General features: G+C 44.2%; 1 protein-coding gene across 1 annotated transcript in view; it reads left to right on the top strand.

Annotated features, from left to right (window-relative positions):
* Positions 1-11,438: 11,438 nt before the first annotated feature.
* The window catches only part of LOC122944463 (MOB-like protein phocein), a 216,513-nt gene continuing 212,233 nt past the window's right edge, over positions 11,439-15,718 (top strand). Inside the window, exon 1 of the mRNA XM_044302746.1 lies at positions 11,439-11,589. Coding sequence (XP_044158681.1) covers positions 11,530-11,589 — 60 coding nt within the window. The 5' untranslated portion in view covers positions 11,439-11,529. The remainder of the gene's footprint in view (positions 11,590-15,718) is intronic.

The following is a 15,718-nucleotide window of genomic DNA, read 5'->3' as shown; positions in this document are numbered from 1 at the left end:
GACCAGTTACATACAGGCCCTCACAAAAAGGCTAGAATACACGCATAAACAGGTGTTTGCTTCATTTCCAGATCCTGACTCAGTAGAAGGAAGTGGTTGCTCAGAAATGTCACTGGTTTATGTACAATCGCCCGACTTACTCCTGCAACCTTTATAATACCCCATTCCAACATAGATATGTTTATTAATAAAGTTTGTAAGAAGGGGAAACAATATCAAGATTATTGAGAGTATCTGTGGTACTGTTCCCCCTGAAGGGAATCCTTAGGGCAGAATAGGATTAGCTTGTTCTGAAGTACCATTGGGCGGTAACAGTTCACAGATTTCTCAAAATGGGGGAATTGTGAGAGATAGAACTCCATCTTGTATATCCTATATGTTTCAAATTTATATTAAGTAGTAAAGACAAATATACACTAATTGCATATGGTGCACATGTAAATCTACCTTTCTTATAACTTGGTCTTACAACATATAAACAAGCTCGTCACACTGATGTTATAAAACATACCAATTTTAAGACATATCTAAATGAGTGTACAAAATGCCGAAATACAGTTTACAAAAACAGCAATTCTAGGGCATATGTGAAGAAGGAGAACAAAAACAGAAGGGGATTAGGAGGAGGAGAGAAGAAAAAAGGGGGGGGGGGGGGTTGGAATAGAAGGAAGGGTATCAGTAAGGGAAGGAGAGGTTCCAAGACAATTTCCCTCGGGCACCCCTTATCCCCAAGCCCACCCAATATAATATTGGTACACATAAAATGTATTGTAACCGTACCCAAGATTTAACTAACTTGGAGGTCAAAAAGCGAAAGGTACCCAAGAGGCTTATGGGAGTGACTTAAGGTCCAGCCCTAGCATTGTGATTTCATTTTGCACATCTATCTTAGCCCAAATTGTGATACTGGGTGTGGTGAGAAGTTCTATAATTTAACCAACAAGGTGTTGATTACGTCCAAAATTTTGGACCAGAATGGCTGAATCTTTGCGCAAGGCCAGAATATGTGACTCAATGTGCCTCATTCCTTTTTACACCTCCAACAAGTGTCCGATGCCTGTAAGCCCCTCAGGAATAGTTGTTTAGGGGTTTTGTACCATTGGGTTAACACTTTGTAAGAGTGTTCTTGGACCCTGACACACCTTGAGAACCCATGAGAGTGTCAATACATGCGCATGATGTCTGTGTCAGAGAACACTCTATCAAGTTCCAATGCCCAGGATTTTATATATGGGGGAACCGTTTTGCCTCTTGGCATCAACAAAGAGGAGTATAACTGTGAGAGCAATATCCTAGGAAGGGTCTCCAGGAGCATTAACTTTTCAAACCATGTCCTTTCCCCATTACCACCTATTTTACATTCCAGTAAAGGCCCTGTGGAGTTCAATTCTACGTTATCAGGGAAGCTAATGGATGTGAAGCATTGGTTAATGGCATGCTCCTCATCTATACTCTTAGAGAGCTTCCCCAGAAAGTCTTCCACTGAAGTTTTTACATGTATCCCAAACTGGAGCTACATCTATCACACCTGGTCTCACCGAAAATGGGATCAGATTAGCCGGCATGTTTAGAGAGGGTACTCATTTATGGATGCCTTATTCAGGTTCCAAAGACCAGCTCTTGCCGTGAGTTGCAGTTGCGTGAGTTGGGATAACTCCAGGTCATTGCCCAGTAACCTATATTTAGGTGTATGTAATTGCAACCATCGTTTAAGATGGATCGCTCTGTGGTATGATTGTGCATCCGGTAACCCAAATCCCCCATGTTTTTTCCTGAGTGTTAATTTATTATAAGCCAACCTGGGTCTTTCCCATCCCAAAGGAAGAGTGAAGACCTTTCTAATTTGGAAAAAGAAGTAACCTGGCAAATAGATAGGCAGCATTTGCAGTATATACAGTGCTGCCCATAATTATTCATACCCCTGGCAAATTTTGACTTAAAGTTACTTTTATTCAGCCAGCAAGTAATTTCTTGACGGGAAATGACATCTCCCAAAAGATAATAAGACGATGTACAAGAGACCAGGTGTGATAGATGGGGAAGTGGGGAAAAAATAACATTTCTCAACTTTTATTTACATTTGAGCAAAAAGTGTCCAGTCCAAAATTATTCATACCCTCCTCAATAATCAATAGAAAAGCCTTTATTGACTATTACAGCAATCAAACGCTTCCTATAATTGCAGACCAGCTTTTTTGCATGTCTCCACAGGTATTTTTGCCCATTCATCTTTAGCAATGAGCTCCTAATCTTTCAGGTTGGAGGGTCTTCTTGCCATCAGCCTGATATTTAGCTCCCTCCACAGATTCTCAATTGTATTCAAGTCTGTACTCCAAAACGTTAATGTTGTTGTCTGCTAACCATTTCTTCACCACTTTTGCTGTGTGTTTTGGCTCATTGTCATGCTGAAATGTCCACTGGTGCCCAAGGCCAAGTTTCTCTGCAGACTGCATGATGTTGTCGTTAAGAATCCTCATGTATTGCTCTTTTTCATGGTGTCATTTACTGTGATTAGGTTCCCTGGTCCATTGGCTGAAAAACACCCCCAAAGCATTAGGTTCCTAACACCATGTTTGACAGTGGGGATGGTGTTCTTTGGGTTGAAGGCTTCTCGTTTTTTTACGCCAAATGAAGGAAACATCATTGTGACCAAACAATTACATTTTTGTTACATCTCACCATAACACAGAAGACCAGAAGTCTTCTTCTTTGTTCAGATGAGCTTTTGCAAAGCGAGCTTTTGTGTGCCTTATCTGGAGAAGTGGAACCCAGCAGTGTGCCGTGTCCGTTGGATTGTCTGCCTTGAGACATTGCCACCAGCAGAGCCCAGATTCACCAGGATGGCCTTGGTGGTGATCCTTGGATTCTTTTTCACCTCTCTAACTATCCTCCTGGCCAGCACAGATGTCACTTTTGGGCTTCCGACCACGTTCTCAGATTTTCCACAGTGCGGAACATCTTGTATTTTTTGCTGAAATGTAAATAAAAGCTGAGAAATGTTTTTTTCCCCCCACAATAATGCCTCTTGTACATCGTCTTATTATCTTTTGGGAGACACCTATGTCATTTCCTGTCAAAAAATTCCTTGCTGGTTGAATAAAAGTAACTTTAAGTCAAAATTTGCCAGGGGTATGAATAATTATGGGCAGCACTGTACATAATTTTGGGCATAATGATGGTTTTTAGGAGATTTTTCCTACCCATCCACGAGACATATGGGATTGGATTTTAAGGGATTTCAGAAGTGACTGAATTTCTTTAATGAGGGGTATGTAGTTAAGTTGGAGCAATTTCCCTAATTGAGAAGGAATTTTGACTCGAAGGTAGGAGATGTGAGAATCCAGCCATTTAAATGAGGTGGAGGTTTTTAAGAATATTTCATTTGAACGAGGAATCGAGACGTTCATCACCTCGGATTTGGTGTAGTTGACCTTAAAATTTGACATACGCCCGTACCGGTCAAAGAAGATGTGGGAAAGCCTCAACAGGGTTGGTGACCATGACTAGGAGGTCATCAGCAAATGCTGCATTTTGGTATGAGGACCATTTTCTTTAAGCCTAACACCGTGAATATCTGGGTGTACTCTGATAGTTTAGCTTAACACTGTGAATATCTGGGTGTTATCTGATAGCTTGTAACAGAGTTTCCATTACGAGTACGTAAAGGGAGGGGGACAGGGGGCAGCCCTGCCTAGTGCCGTTTTTGATAGGGAAAGAAGCAGACAGTGTCCCAATAACCTGAATCCTGGCACTAGGTGCACTATAAAGTGACATTACAGCTCTTCGGAATTGTTCTGGGATACCAAATTTCTCCATCGCCCAATTGACCCTGTCGAAGGCCTTCTCCAAATCAACTCTGGCAGCCCTTCCTCCCTGGAACAAATCCAGACTGTTCGGGGTTTATCAGCTTACGCAAAAGGCCCTTAAAGGTGTTGTCCAGGTTCAGAGCTGGGCAAAGGCATTTTTCTGAGTTCCGGTGACGTACCGGGGCTCTCTATGGGGCTGACAGGCAGCCCGGTGACGTCACCGGCACTGATGGGCGGGATTTGGCTCTGCCCTAGCCAATAAAATGGCTAGGGCAGAGCTAAAGCCCGCCCCTCAGAGCCGGTGACGTCACCGAACACACCGCTGGGCGGAAGTTACCGCCCGGCAGTGTGTTATTGAAAACACAAGAGCCTGTGCCCTGCGCGATCTAGCGCAGGGCACGGGAGCGCATCGGAGCATGAGATGCTCCGATGCCAGGCTCAGGAGGGCTGCCGGGGTGAAAATAAGGGTATGTCCGGGTTCAGCTCTGAACCCGGACAACCCCTTTAAGGTGCATCGCAAGTAGCTTTGCCCATACTTTTACAACGACGTTTAAGATAGAAATAGGCCTATAACTGCTACCTTGCTGGGGGTCCTTCCCCTCCTTGGGTAGGATGGTAACTATAGCCTCAAGGGACTGTCTAGGGAGGTGGGAACCCAACATAAGTGAGTTGCACCATGTGGAAAGTTGTGGCAGAAGGAATTTTTTTTAAATACCCCACCGGAAGTCCATCCAGTCCAGGGCTTTTTCCCATGGGCATGGAGGCTAATACTTGCGCTACTTCCTCCTCTGTGACAGGGGTTAAGAGAGAAGCCCCCTCAAGATCTGTCAAATTAGTTACGCTCAGTTTGTTCAAAAAGCTTATCTCAGTTGTTCCCACCGCGCCAGGAGATCCTTCGGAATCCTCCAGCCCATATAACTCCTGGTAAAATTGTTGAAATTCATGTGCGATATCCTCCATCTTGTAGACCAGTTCTCCTTTCTTTGTTTTGACATTAGCAATGAATGTGGAGTCCCTCCTCTGCTTAATCAACCTAGATATCAGTCTAGTGCCTTTGTCCTCATGTGAGTAGAAGCGGAACCTGGTGTACTGATATGCCTTGGCACTACAGACATTTAGATGGTCCTTCCGCTATTTCCTCTTCTCAAGTCCTTCAGAGCCTTAAGAGCCTTGGAGAGCTTGTGAAGGGACTCTATTGCGGATATCTGGGTAAGCAACGAATGAAGCATTTTTTGTCTATATCTTTTTTACCCTTGCTACTGAGTGCAATAAATTCCCCCCTCATCACAGCTTTGTGGGATCCCCACACCAATGGTCTGCGGTTTCATTTTCCTGGAAATACCATTGGAGCTTCTGCCGGAGAACTCTCACATCCTCACTTTTATCAAATAAGGTTTCATTTAGTCTCCATTGCCATTGCTTAAGGGGCAGACAAACCAGTTCTTCTGATTTTGGTTGGGACCATATAAGCTTGCCATAGTGACCAATTGGGTGCCTATTTTCCCTTTAACAAAGATGAATCGACCCTCCGGTCTGTTAGAGTATATAGGTGTGTGAATGGGACTTGTTTGCCAATTACAATTTCCACACCTCTGGCTGCTTTAACATACGCGCTATTATACCCATATTTAAAATACCCCCTGGGTAGATTGGGGACATGACCATCTTTGAAATGTGTTTCTTGTAAGAAGCATATATCCTATATCTATCTGAACCAGAGTTCAATAAGAGGTTACTAAAATGTTAGACAAGTGTCAGCTTTTTGCAGGCACGCAGGGGGGGAATCAGCTGACAACTCCCCCTTCCTGTTCTATTTTTATAAATGCTAGTTTCTGCTGTTCTAAGTTTAAAATCCTCTTTCTGATAAAGATGTTTAATTTCTTCTGTCTTTGTGGTTTTCTGTGACGCACGGCTGATGGGCGTCTACCAGTAATCATGGTAAAAGATTATCTGCTAATTTACAATAAAGTAGATTACTGATTACAACCATTGCGTGTATCAGCCTTCTCTGTGCACATTACGCTATTTGAATTCGGAACCCATAATCATAGACGCAGGGGTAATTGCCCTCACAGTCAATGGCAGGCGAGGACAGGGACAAGCCTCCCTAGCATCGTGGGTGACGCAATGGAGGCTCGTGCCCATTACCATTGGCTGCTCCCCCCCTGGATGTTTTCATCCAGGTAAGTAAATTCATTGTGAGGGGCCCAGCATATGGGGGAGCATTTTATAGTCTTGGATAACCCCTTTAACCGCTTGCCGTCACAAGATTTCCTGTGAACGCGCGCTCACAGGATCGCGCAGTTCAGAAGTTCATCTACAGCCTGCCAGCAGCGATCATTGGCTGGCAGGCTGTAGATTTTTAAAAGATCCAATCAAAGAAGTGTGTCAGACGCTATTTTGTAAATAGCGTCTGATATACCTGTTACCTGCTCCTCTGGTGGTCCCTTTTGCTTAGATCGACCACCAGAGGACACAGGCAGCTCTGTAAGTAGCACCAATCACCACACATACACATTACACCCCCCCTGTCACTTATTAACTCCTTATTAACCCCTGATCACCTATAAACTCCCTGATCACCCCCCTGTCATTGATCACCCCCCTGTAAGGGTCCCTCATCACCGCCAGTTAGTTAGCTACTTGTTAAGTAGTTAGCACCCAGCCCACCGCAACGCAGTCACTGATTAGCGTCATCAATGTCGCTAATCAGCACTAGTACTATATAGTATCTGTAAGTGATCAAGACTGATTGCAATCAGATCTATATAAGTACATTAGGGTCACCTTAGGCTCTACAAAAAACGCAGTGTTCGCCCGATCAGGCCTGATCTTGTGCGCACACTTGCATTCAGTTCGCCCCACCGCAGTGACAGAATTTTGTTTTCCTGATCACTGCAAAAACACCGTAAAATCGCTGTGCCGCTATAAAGATCACTTTTGAGCTTTTTGGATCTTTATTAGCGATCGTAGCTTTACTTCGCAAGCACTCCTTTTTATTAGGCAGGTTTGCTCTTTTTCCTGGGTAGTCTCAGAGGAATACCCCCTAAATTTAGTGAGCCCAAAATGTCAAATAAGGGGTATTCCGCTGAAGAGGCCTACAGGTTTCTGGCCATGATGGATGAAAGCGATGGGGAATATGAACCTGTAGACAGCAGTGGCACTCTAACCGCTAGCGAAGATGACGAGGTAGAGGTCCCTGCTACGGTCAGGCGTACCCGATCCCATGTCAGTGTTCTGCATACCCTGCATGATGAGCCTCATTTGCAGCAGAGTGGTGCTAGCACTGATCTTTTTTATGGTGCGGCATACACCAGCAGCGCAGCACATCCTGGACCTTCTACCAGCACTGCCGTATTCCCTGGTGAAGTGGCGAGCACCAGAAGGACAGTTAAAGCTGGTACAGTGGCACGTGCAGTAACTCCCCCTTAGTCTCCTAGAGGTGCAGCCTTTAGTCTCCCAGAGGTGCTGGCAAACCCTAATTGGCACTCCCCTGCTTCCGCCGCACCCGTATTGCCCCCTTTCACCACCCAGTCTGGAATTCGCATGGAGACAGCTCATTTAGGATCGGCCCTTGAGTTTTTTGAGCTGTTCTTCACCGCGGATCTCTATGACTTAGTTGTGGCAGAAACCAAACGCTACGCCACAGACTATATAACCGCCAATCCGGAAAGCTTCTATGCCCAGCCTTACCGGTGGAAACCAGTCACAGTTTCCGAATTTAAAAATGTTTTGGGCCTTATCCTCAGCATTTGTCTAACTAAAAAAAAATTATTGCGGTCCTATTGGTCTAAAGACCCAATACATTACACGCCCATGTTCTCTGCTGCAATGTCCAGGGCACGTTTTGAGGTCATCATGTGCTTTATGCATTTCGCTGACAAAAAAACCTGTCATCCAAGAGGCCACCCTGCTTATGACCGGCTCCACAAAATTCGGCCCCTCATAGACCATTTGTCATCCAGATTTGCAGATGCGTATACCCCCAATCAGAACATCTGCATAGACGAGTCCCTAGTACATTTTACCGGGCGCCTTGGCATCAAACAGTACATCCCCAGCAAGCGCGCCCGGTATGGGGTCAAACTGTATAAGCTCTGTAAAAGGGCCACAGGCTATACATATCGTTTTAGGGTCTATGAGGGAAAAGACTCAAAACTGGAGCCGGTCGAATGTCCTGACTACCTGGGGAGCAGTGGCAAGATTGTCTGGGACTTAGTGTCACTCTTACTCCACAAGGGGTACCACTTATACGTGGACAATTTTTACTCAAGCGTGACCCTCTTTCGACACTTACATCTAGTCGGAATTCAATGCTGTGGCACCGCGCAACCTAGTCGCCGGGGCTTCCCCCAACGGCTCGTTAATACCCGACTTGCATGGGGGGAGAGGGCTGCCTTGTGTCACCAAGAACTGTTTGCGGTGAAGTGGAGGGACAAGAGGGACGTTTACCTTCTGTCCACCATTCACACAGACACGACTGTCCAAATTGAAAGGGCAACTAGAGTCATTGAGAAACCCCTCTCTGTCCACGACTATAACCTTCACATAGGAGGGGTGGACTTCAATGACCAGATGTTGGCTCCCTATTTAGTGTCCCGCCGCACCAGACGCTGGTATAAGAAGGTGTCTGTTTATTTAATTCAATTGGCTGTATATAATAGTTTTGTTCTCTACGATAAGGCTGGGAGAACAGGATCCTTCCTAAAATTCCAGGAAGAGATCATTTCGGAAATCCTGTATCCAGGAGGGTCCGTGCCCCAAGTCTCTGATGTAGTGAGCCGGCTACATGCCAGACACTTCCCGAGTGTCTATCCTGGTACCCCAACTCAACGTTCCCCAAGAAAAAGATGTTGTGTCTGTAGCAGGGGTGAAATAAGGCGTGACACCACCTTTTATTGTCCTGACTGTCCTTACCAGCCTGCCCTATGCATAGGGGAGTGTTTCCGCAAGTACCACACACAGGTACACTATTAGTGTAGGGATTGCGTGATACGGGACAGGCACACAGGGGTCTTAGGGCCCTTTCACACACAGCTGCCACAAACCTCTCCTTTCACCTGGGACAAAGTGCATAATGTACTTCGCCACATCTCTGGCCGATTTGCGCTTTGCACATTGTCCCATGGGGAAGGAGAGGTTTGTCCTATAAAGGTAAAAAAAAAAAATCGCAGGTAAGCAAAAAAGTTAATGTTCTGTTTCAAAAGTTCAATAAAGTTTATAAAAGTTAATGTTCTGTTCAAATGTTATATAAAGTTAATGTTAATAAATTTATTGCGTTGCGGCCTGTTTTTTTTACCTTCTAGGTGGACCAAGCGATCAACCAGCTGCAGCACTGATGTGCTTTCTGACAGAAGCATTGCGCTGCTGTCAGATTACACAAAAGTCGGTGTGTGCGGCGCTACAAGACGAGATTTCTCCTCTGCAGTAAAAAAGATACGTTTGCCGAGGCTTATGAGCTGAGGGGCGGTCTTCATATGCTTTTGCAAACACTTTGTATAAAAATAAAAAAAATAAAAAATTCTGGCAATGATTTATTCATCCACATTGATTGATATGAATGGAGAAATCGGGTTTGCCAGGGCATACGAGCTGAGTGGGTTTGGGTGTTGGGCGGAGCTCCTATGTCCTGGCAGACGCCTTTCCCCTCCTTTTTTTTGGCAGAGATTTTTTCATCCACATTGATTGTTGCGAATGAAGAAATCTGTGCCGTTCATTTTTTCTTTCAGCCCAGAGGCTGAACGGAAAAAAAAATATTATTACCCGTATGCTCAATATAAGGAGAATAGCAGAAACTTCTAATGCTGGCCATACATGTAATGATTGTGGAGACCCTCAAATGCCAGGGCAGTACAAACATCCCACAAATGACCCCATTTTGGAAAGAAGACACCCCAAGGTATTCGCTGAGGGGCATATTGAGTCCTTGTAAGATTTAACTTTTTGTCCCAAGTTAGAGGAAAGCGAGACTTTGTTGGAAAAAAACAAAAAGATCAATTTCTGCCAACTTGTGCCCAAAAAAAAAATCTTCTATGAACTCGCCATGCCCCTCGCGGAAAACCTTGGGGTGTCATCTTTCCAAAATGGGGTCACATGTGGGGTATTTATACTGCCCTGGCATTTTAGGGGCCCTAAAGCGTGAGAAGAATTTTGAAATCAAAATGTGTAAAAAATGCCCTGTGAAATCCGAAAGGTGCTCTTTGGAATGTGGGCCCTTTTGCCCACCTAGGCTGCAAAAAAGTGTCACACATGTGGTATCGCCGTACTCAGGAGAAGTTGGGCAATGTGTTTTGGGGTGTCATTTTACATATACCCATGCTGGGTGAGAGAAATAGCTTGGTCAAATGCCAACTTTGTATAAAAAAATGGGAAAAGTTGTCTTTTGCCGAGATATTTCTCTCACCCAGCATGGGTATATGTAAAAAGACACCCCAAAACACATTGCCCTACTTCTTCTGAGTATGGCGATACCACATGTGTGACACTTTTTTGCAGCCTAGGTGGGCAAAGGGTCCCACATTCCAAAGAGCACCTTTAGGATTTCACAGGGCATTTTTTACACATTTTGATTTCAAACTACTTCTCACACATTAGGGCCCCTAAAATGCCAGGGCAGTATAACTACCCCACAAGTGACCCCATTTTGGAAAGAAGACACGCCAAGGTATTTCGTGATGGGCATAGTGAGTTCATGGAAGTTTTTATTTTTTGTCATAAGTTAGTGGAATATGAGACTTTGTAAGGAAAAAAATAAATCATAATTTTCCGCTAACTTGTGACAAAAAATAAAAAGTTCTATGAACTCACTATGCCCATCAGCGAATACCTTAGGGTGTCTACTTTCCGAAATGGGGTCATTTGTGGGTTTTTTCTACTGTCTGGGCATTGTAGAACCTCGGGAAACAGGTGCTCAGAAAGTTAGAGCTGCTTCAAAAAGCAGAAATTCACATTTTTGTACCATAGTTTGTAAAAGTTTCTATAACTTTTACCCAAACCATTTTTTTTTACCCAAACATTTTTTTAATCAAAGACATGTAGAACAATAAATTTAGAGAAAAATGTATATATATATATTGTTTTAAAAAAAATAAAAAAATACAACTGAAAGTGAAAAATGTTATTTTTTTGCAAAAAATTTGATTAATAACAATAAAAGTAAAAATGTCAGCAGCAATGAAATACCACCAAATGAAAGCTCTATTAGTGAGAAGAAAAGGAGGTAAAATTAATTTGGGCGGTAAGTTGTATGACCGAGCAGTAAACGGTGAAAGTAGTGTAGTGCAGAAGTGTAAAAAGTGGTCTGGTCATTTAAGCTAGGGGAGCTGAGGTGGTTAAGTGGTTAACACACAAGTTCGCTCAACACTACTTATGTCACAGGGTCACTGACACTGAAAACCTCAATTTTAAGGTCACCACACATGTCACTCTAAACACCATGATTAAGGTTGGTTATTACTTTTATACTACATTCATAATGTTTACTACCACAGCGCACCGGATGTAGATATTACTCTGGTGCTACCTTTCGCTTTAAATTCACGTGACTTTGGCATGTCACGTGACCCTGTGACGTAACAAGGTCCTTACGGTGCATGGAGTTTATAGTGACATCTGTTGTAGTGTTCTAAGAGAAAAGGGGCTGAACGATGTACAAATGTCCCGCCTCCGCTAGTGAGTGAGCAACTGCATCTAGGCGTTTTCTGGGGATCTGCGTTTTGTCACTATGGTCATGGCGGAGGGAACTACAGTGCTGAGAAGAAACAGGCCGGGTACCAAGAGCCAGGTATAATTTGTAAATTAGGTTTAGCCATAATGTGTAGGTGATTGTATGGCCCCAATTTTGGAAGCTGTCCATGAGCTGAAAAGCTCGTTCAGGATACTGTGCGTTCCGGCCGCCATACTTTGTATTACCTCCAGCCCTTGTAACCGGAAGCTCGTAGAACTGCTGAAAACTATTTGGTTGACCATAAAAGAATATCCGCGTATTTCTGTTTGGGTAACTATCCTTAATAGCTGGTTGCAGTCTATGGATCGTATGGCTAGATGCAATCTAGTTTATGGATTGTATGGCTAGCTTTGTAGTAGAAACATTGATGTAGTTTACAATCCATTCCTGGGGTTTTAGTCAATTAGAATTCAGAATTGCTGATGAATGTGGGCATTTTGCTATTCCTCTGCTCCTACAAATGAAGACCTACTTTATTGCAAAGCTGAAAGCTCTTCTTCAGCCTTCGAGAAGGCAGTGCACCCTAGGAATGCATTTGAATGGCCAGAATACTAGAAATGCAGTACTAGTGGGACCATATAGATAACACAGGATTTCTCATCCTCTTCCTGACAGCCTATTTTTGTGCTAATTTGACATGTTGCTGAGGTAATGACTTTGGAAAGCTTTTACTTAGCTAACAGATATTGAGAATTTCAGAAAAATTAAACAATAAAATGGATTCTGTATTTTAAGTTTCTGTAACGCTCAGTTATGCACATTTGGCATCAGTATTAACAATTTCCAACTGAGATCAATTATTTTAGATGGGGGGGGGGGGGGAGTCCTGCATACACAAAAACCTCTGGAGGGTTTTTTTTTTTTTTTTTTAGATCGCAGTTTATTCACACAGTCAGCGTTCGGTCAGCTCTAAACGCAGAACAGGTGCAGGCAGATCTTTCCCTTATACCTTTTATGTCTGTGTAAGCTCCAGTCTCGCAATCACTGATGGAAATCACTGACCAAAACCCTGCTGTGTGAATAAGGCTTTATTCAATTTTTTCCTGTTACAGCGTTCACCATGCAGGAATTATTTTTTTTTAGACATTTTTGGACATATCGATACATATGTTTTATTTTTTTATATGTAAAATTGGGAAAGGAGGGTGATTAAAACTTTTAATGATTTTTTTTTTAATTTTATTTAATGTAAAAAAACTTAAAAAAAATAAATATTTATTACTCTTAGCTCCCATAGGAGGCCAGTACATGGAATCTTTTGATGCCATCTCCTATTCACCCCAATAGAGATCTATTAGGGTAAATAGGTTTTTTACTCTCTCCATTCTGAGCTGTGCCTTGTGTAAAGCTCAGTATGGGGATTGTCATGGCAAGCCTGAATCACTTCAGCAGTGTCCAGGCTTCCATGGCAACTGATCGGAGCCCTGTGATTTCACTTTGGGGTTCCAATTAGAAGGTAAACAGAACTGCATCCTTCTGCCTGGTGATCAGCGTTGATCACGGCACCTGAGGGATTAATTCACAGGGCGATCGTTGCTACCTGTCAGTGCTGGCTTTTTGATACAGCCAAGCCAGTACCTGCCACATATGGAACTGGCCCGCTCCATACATTCTCTTACACGTTATGACGTACATGTAAGTGATAATGCGTGAAGGGGATAAACACCCTACATGTGACTCTAATCTTTTGCCTGGACATACAACAGGGCTCAGGAGTAAGGGTTGTTTCACACGAGTGTGTGCAGTGCGGGAATCATGTTCCGTGTGTGAGCGTGATCCTCCGTTCTGGACTTGAAGGAGCACACGGCATTATCAGGATTTTTTTATGCGATGTGCCTCTATATGACCTTATAGCTTTATGACACTATAATCCTGTAACAGTAAGGTCATGTAGCGGCAAATAGCATTATAAATCATAATGCCCTGCACTCCTGCAAGTCCAGAACGAAGGATCACTCTCGCACACGGAGCATGATTCCCGCAATGGACTCGTTCATGTGAAACAGTCGTTATAATGATTTTATAATGCTGTGTGCCTCTGCTTGTCCTTATTGGTACATAATTGGTACATAATTCTAGTGACAGCTTTATGTCAGTATGATCCTGTAGAAGGAAAGTCATGTAGAGGCACATTAGTTTTGCATGGGTGTTTCCAGCAGTGTTGGCGGATAGAGCGGGCGCCTGCACTGCTGCTAGCAGCTGGGTTCTTTTACTGCTCGGGCGCACACAGCTTCTGTGCCTGCCTTATCAGCACAACATACATGTAGCTGGATGTAACTTCGCACTGTGCTGTACACATACAGCAGATGTCAGAAATGTATTGTCTACATCTGCTTTGACTCCACTGCGGACAGCGATTGACTGTCTCAGTGCTGGGTCAAAAGACACTAGTCTCTGACCCCAGCAGTGACCTGCCCCCCTTGTGTCACGTGACCAATTAATAAGACGCAAGGGAAGCAGGTCACCGGTATTAGTCTTTTGACCCTGGAACCGCCTCCTTTTGTTGCCTAGCCAGAGGTTTAAACCACAGACATCCCAACCTGCAAAAACTCATTTCAGGGAGGTTTTCTTTTTTTTTTTATTTCACAAACTTTCTATTACATTTTCCAAACATATGCAGTATCTGCACACTCTGCTCTATGGTGTGGAGGACTGGGCTCATTACCCTGCCCCAAATTATCATATTTATGTATATGATTAAAGGGATTCTGTCACCACCTATAAGCCCTGTGAGCTAAACATAGGCTCATGTCCAGGGTAGCATTCTGATTTCTAAGGTGACCTTATAAAAGCTATTTGTGGCTTTATTCTGCGGAAAAACAGGTTTTACTAACCTGTCAATCACTGAATTAAGGTGCCCAAGCAGGGGAGGTCTGTGGATGCATGGTGCCCGGCCGCACGCATCGCCGTTCGTGCCCAGCGCCGCCTTCTACTCCTCAGTGCCGCCTCTCCCTCTCGCTTTGAGATCCTGCGCGTGCGCACAGGCTCAGCCTGATGCACCGTTGCGGACTGCTGGCATCGGCTACTCCTTGCACTGTGCGCACGCGCCGAGAAGGGGACACTGCTACAGGTTGCCGGAAAGGTTTACTGCGAGTAAACTAGAGATGGGAAGTTCGGATCTTTCACATGAATCGGTTCATTTGAATCAGTTCATTCAAATGAACCGATTCATGAATCAAATCTTCGGTTCATTCGCTGAGCTGACAAGAAGCAAGTGAACCCGGTGGGGGGGGGGGGGGGGGATTTAACACTGGGGTAAATAATATATAATTAAAATGGAGGGTTAAATGTGTAAATGTATTTAAAAAAAATACATCTCTCTCAATAGTTATATAGCTACTGAATGAGACAGAAGAAGATGCCTTTAACATATATATCTCCTTGAGAAGCCAATTTGACCCTAAAGGGTTAATTCAACCTGTAATCTAAACTCTGTCCTGTCACTTCTCTTATCTCTCTGCTCTGCTATCAGTAAACCTTTCCAGGATATATTGTCTCACATGCAGGTGTCAGGGAGCCACTATCTAATAGAGGGAGACTCCCTGAACTTCAGGGAGACTTGAGATCCCTGAAACCATGACCTCTTCCATTTCATCCTCCACAACCATACCATGAGAGAGAGACCCTCCTCCAGCTCCTCCTTGGTTTCTTCCTGTCCCTTCCAGGTGGGGAGAGGTTCTCCTCATGGCAAATGCTATGTGGTCTGCTATAGTCATTAGGCAGGCTGGAGTGGTTTATGTTTATTTTTTTGCCTAAGCCCAGTACCTTATGGGCTTGCATGGTGCAGTTCATCCCAGCCTTTTATCTTTGGTACCTGTGGCTTGGGATCTGGCCGTCTCGGTCGTAATGCTGCTGCCTTGTTGCCCTGTTGTGTGTCGGAGAAATGTTAAAATTGCCCCCGCTCCCCACCCTCTTCAGTGTATTCCTGCCCCTATAGTGGCCAGGATGGAGAGAGGCCTCTCAGACCATCAGGGAGGTGAAGCTTGATTCGGTTACCTTGGTGCAGTATGGTCTCATCGGGGGCGGGAGCCTCCCTTGACCCAGTAACTGCTGTGAGGACGGACTCGCTGGCGGTATGGGACCAAAGCTGGGCACGGGAGAAATGTGGACCTCGCATCCGTAGATCGGAGGCCTGTGTCCGGCGCTGGTTTGCGTGTGCGCGTCTTCCTCACCCCTGGTCATAGAA

The sequence above is a fragment of the Bufo gargarizans genome, chromosome 8, assembly GCF_014858855.1.
Source record: "Bufo gargarizans isolate SCDJY-AF-19 chromosome 8, ASM1485885v1, whole genome shotgun sequence".
NCBI lineage: Eukaryota > Metazoa > Chordata > Amphibia > Anura > Bufonidae > Bufo > Bufo gargarizans.
The sequence above is the reverse complement of the archived record's forward strand: the minus strand, read 5'-3'. Positions and strand labels throughout refer to the sequence as shown.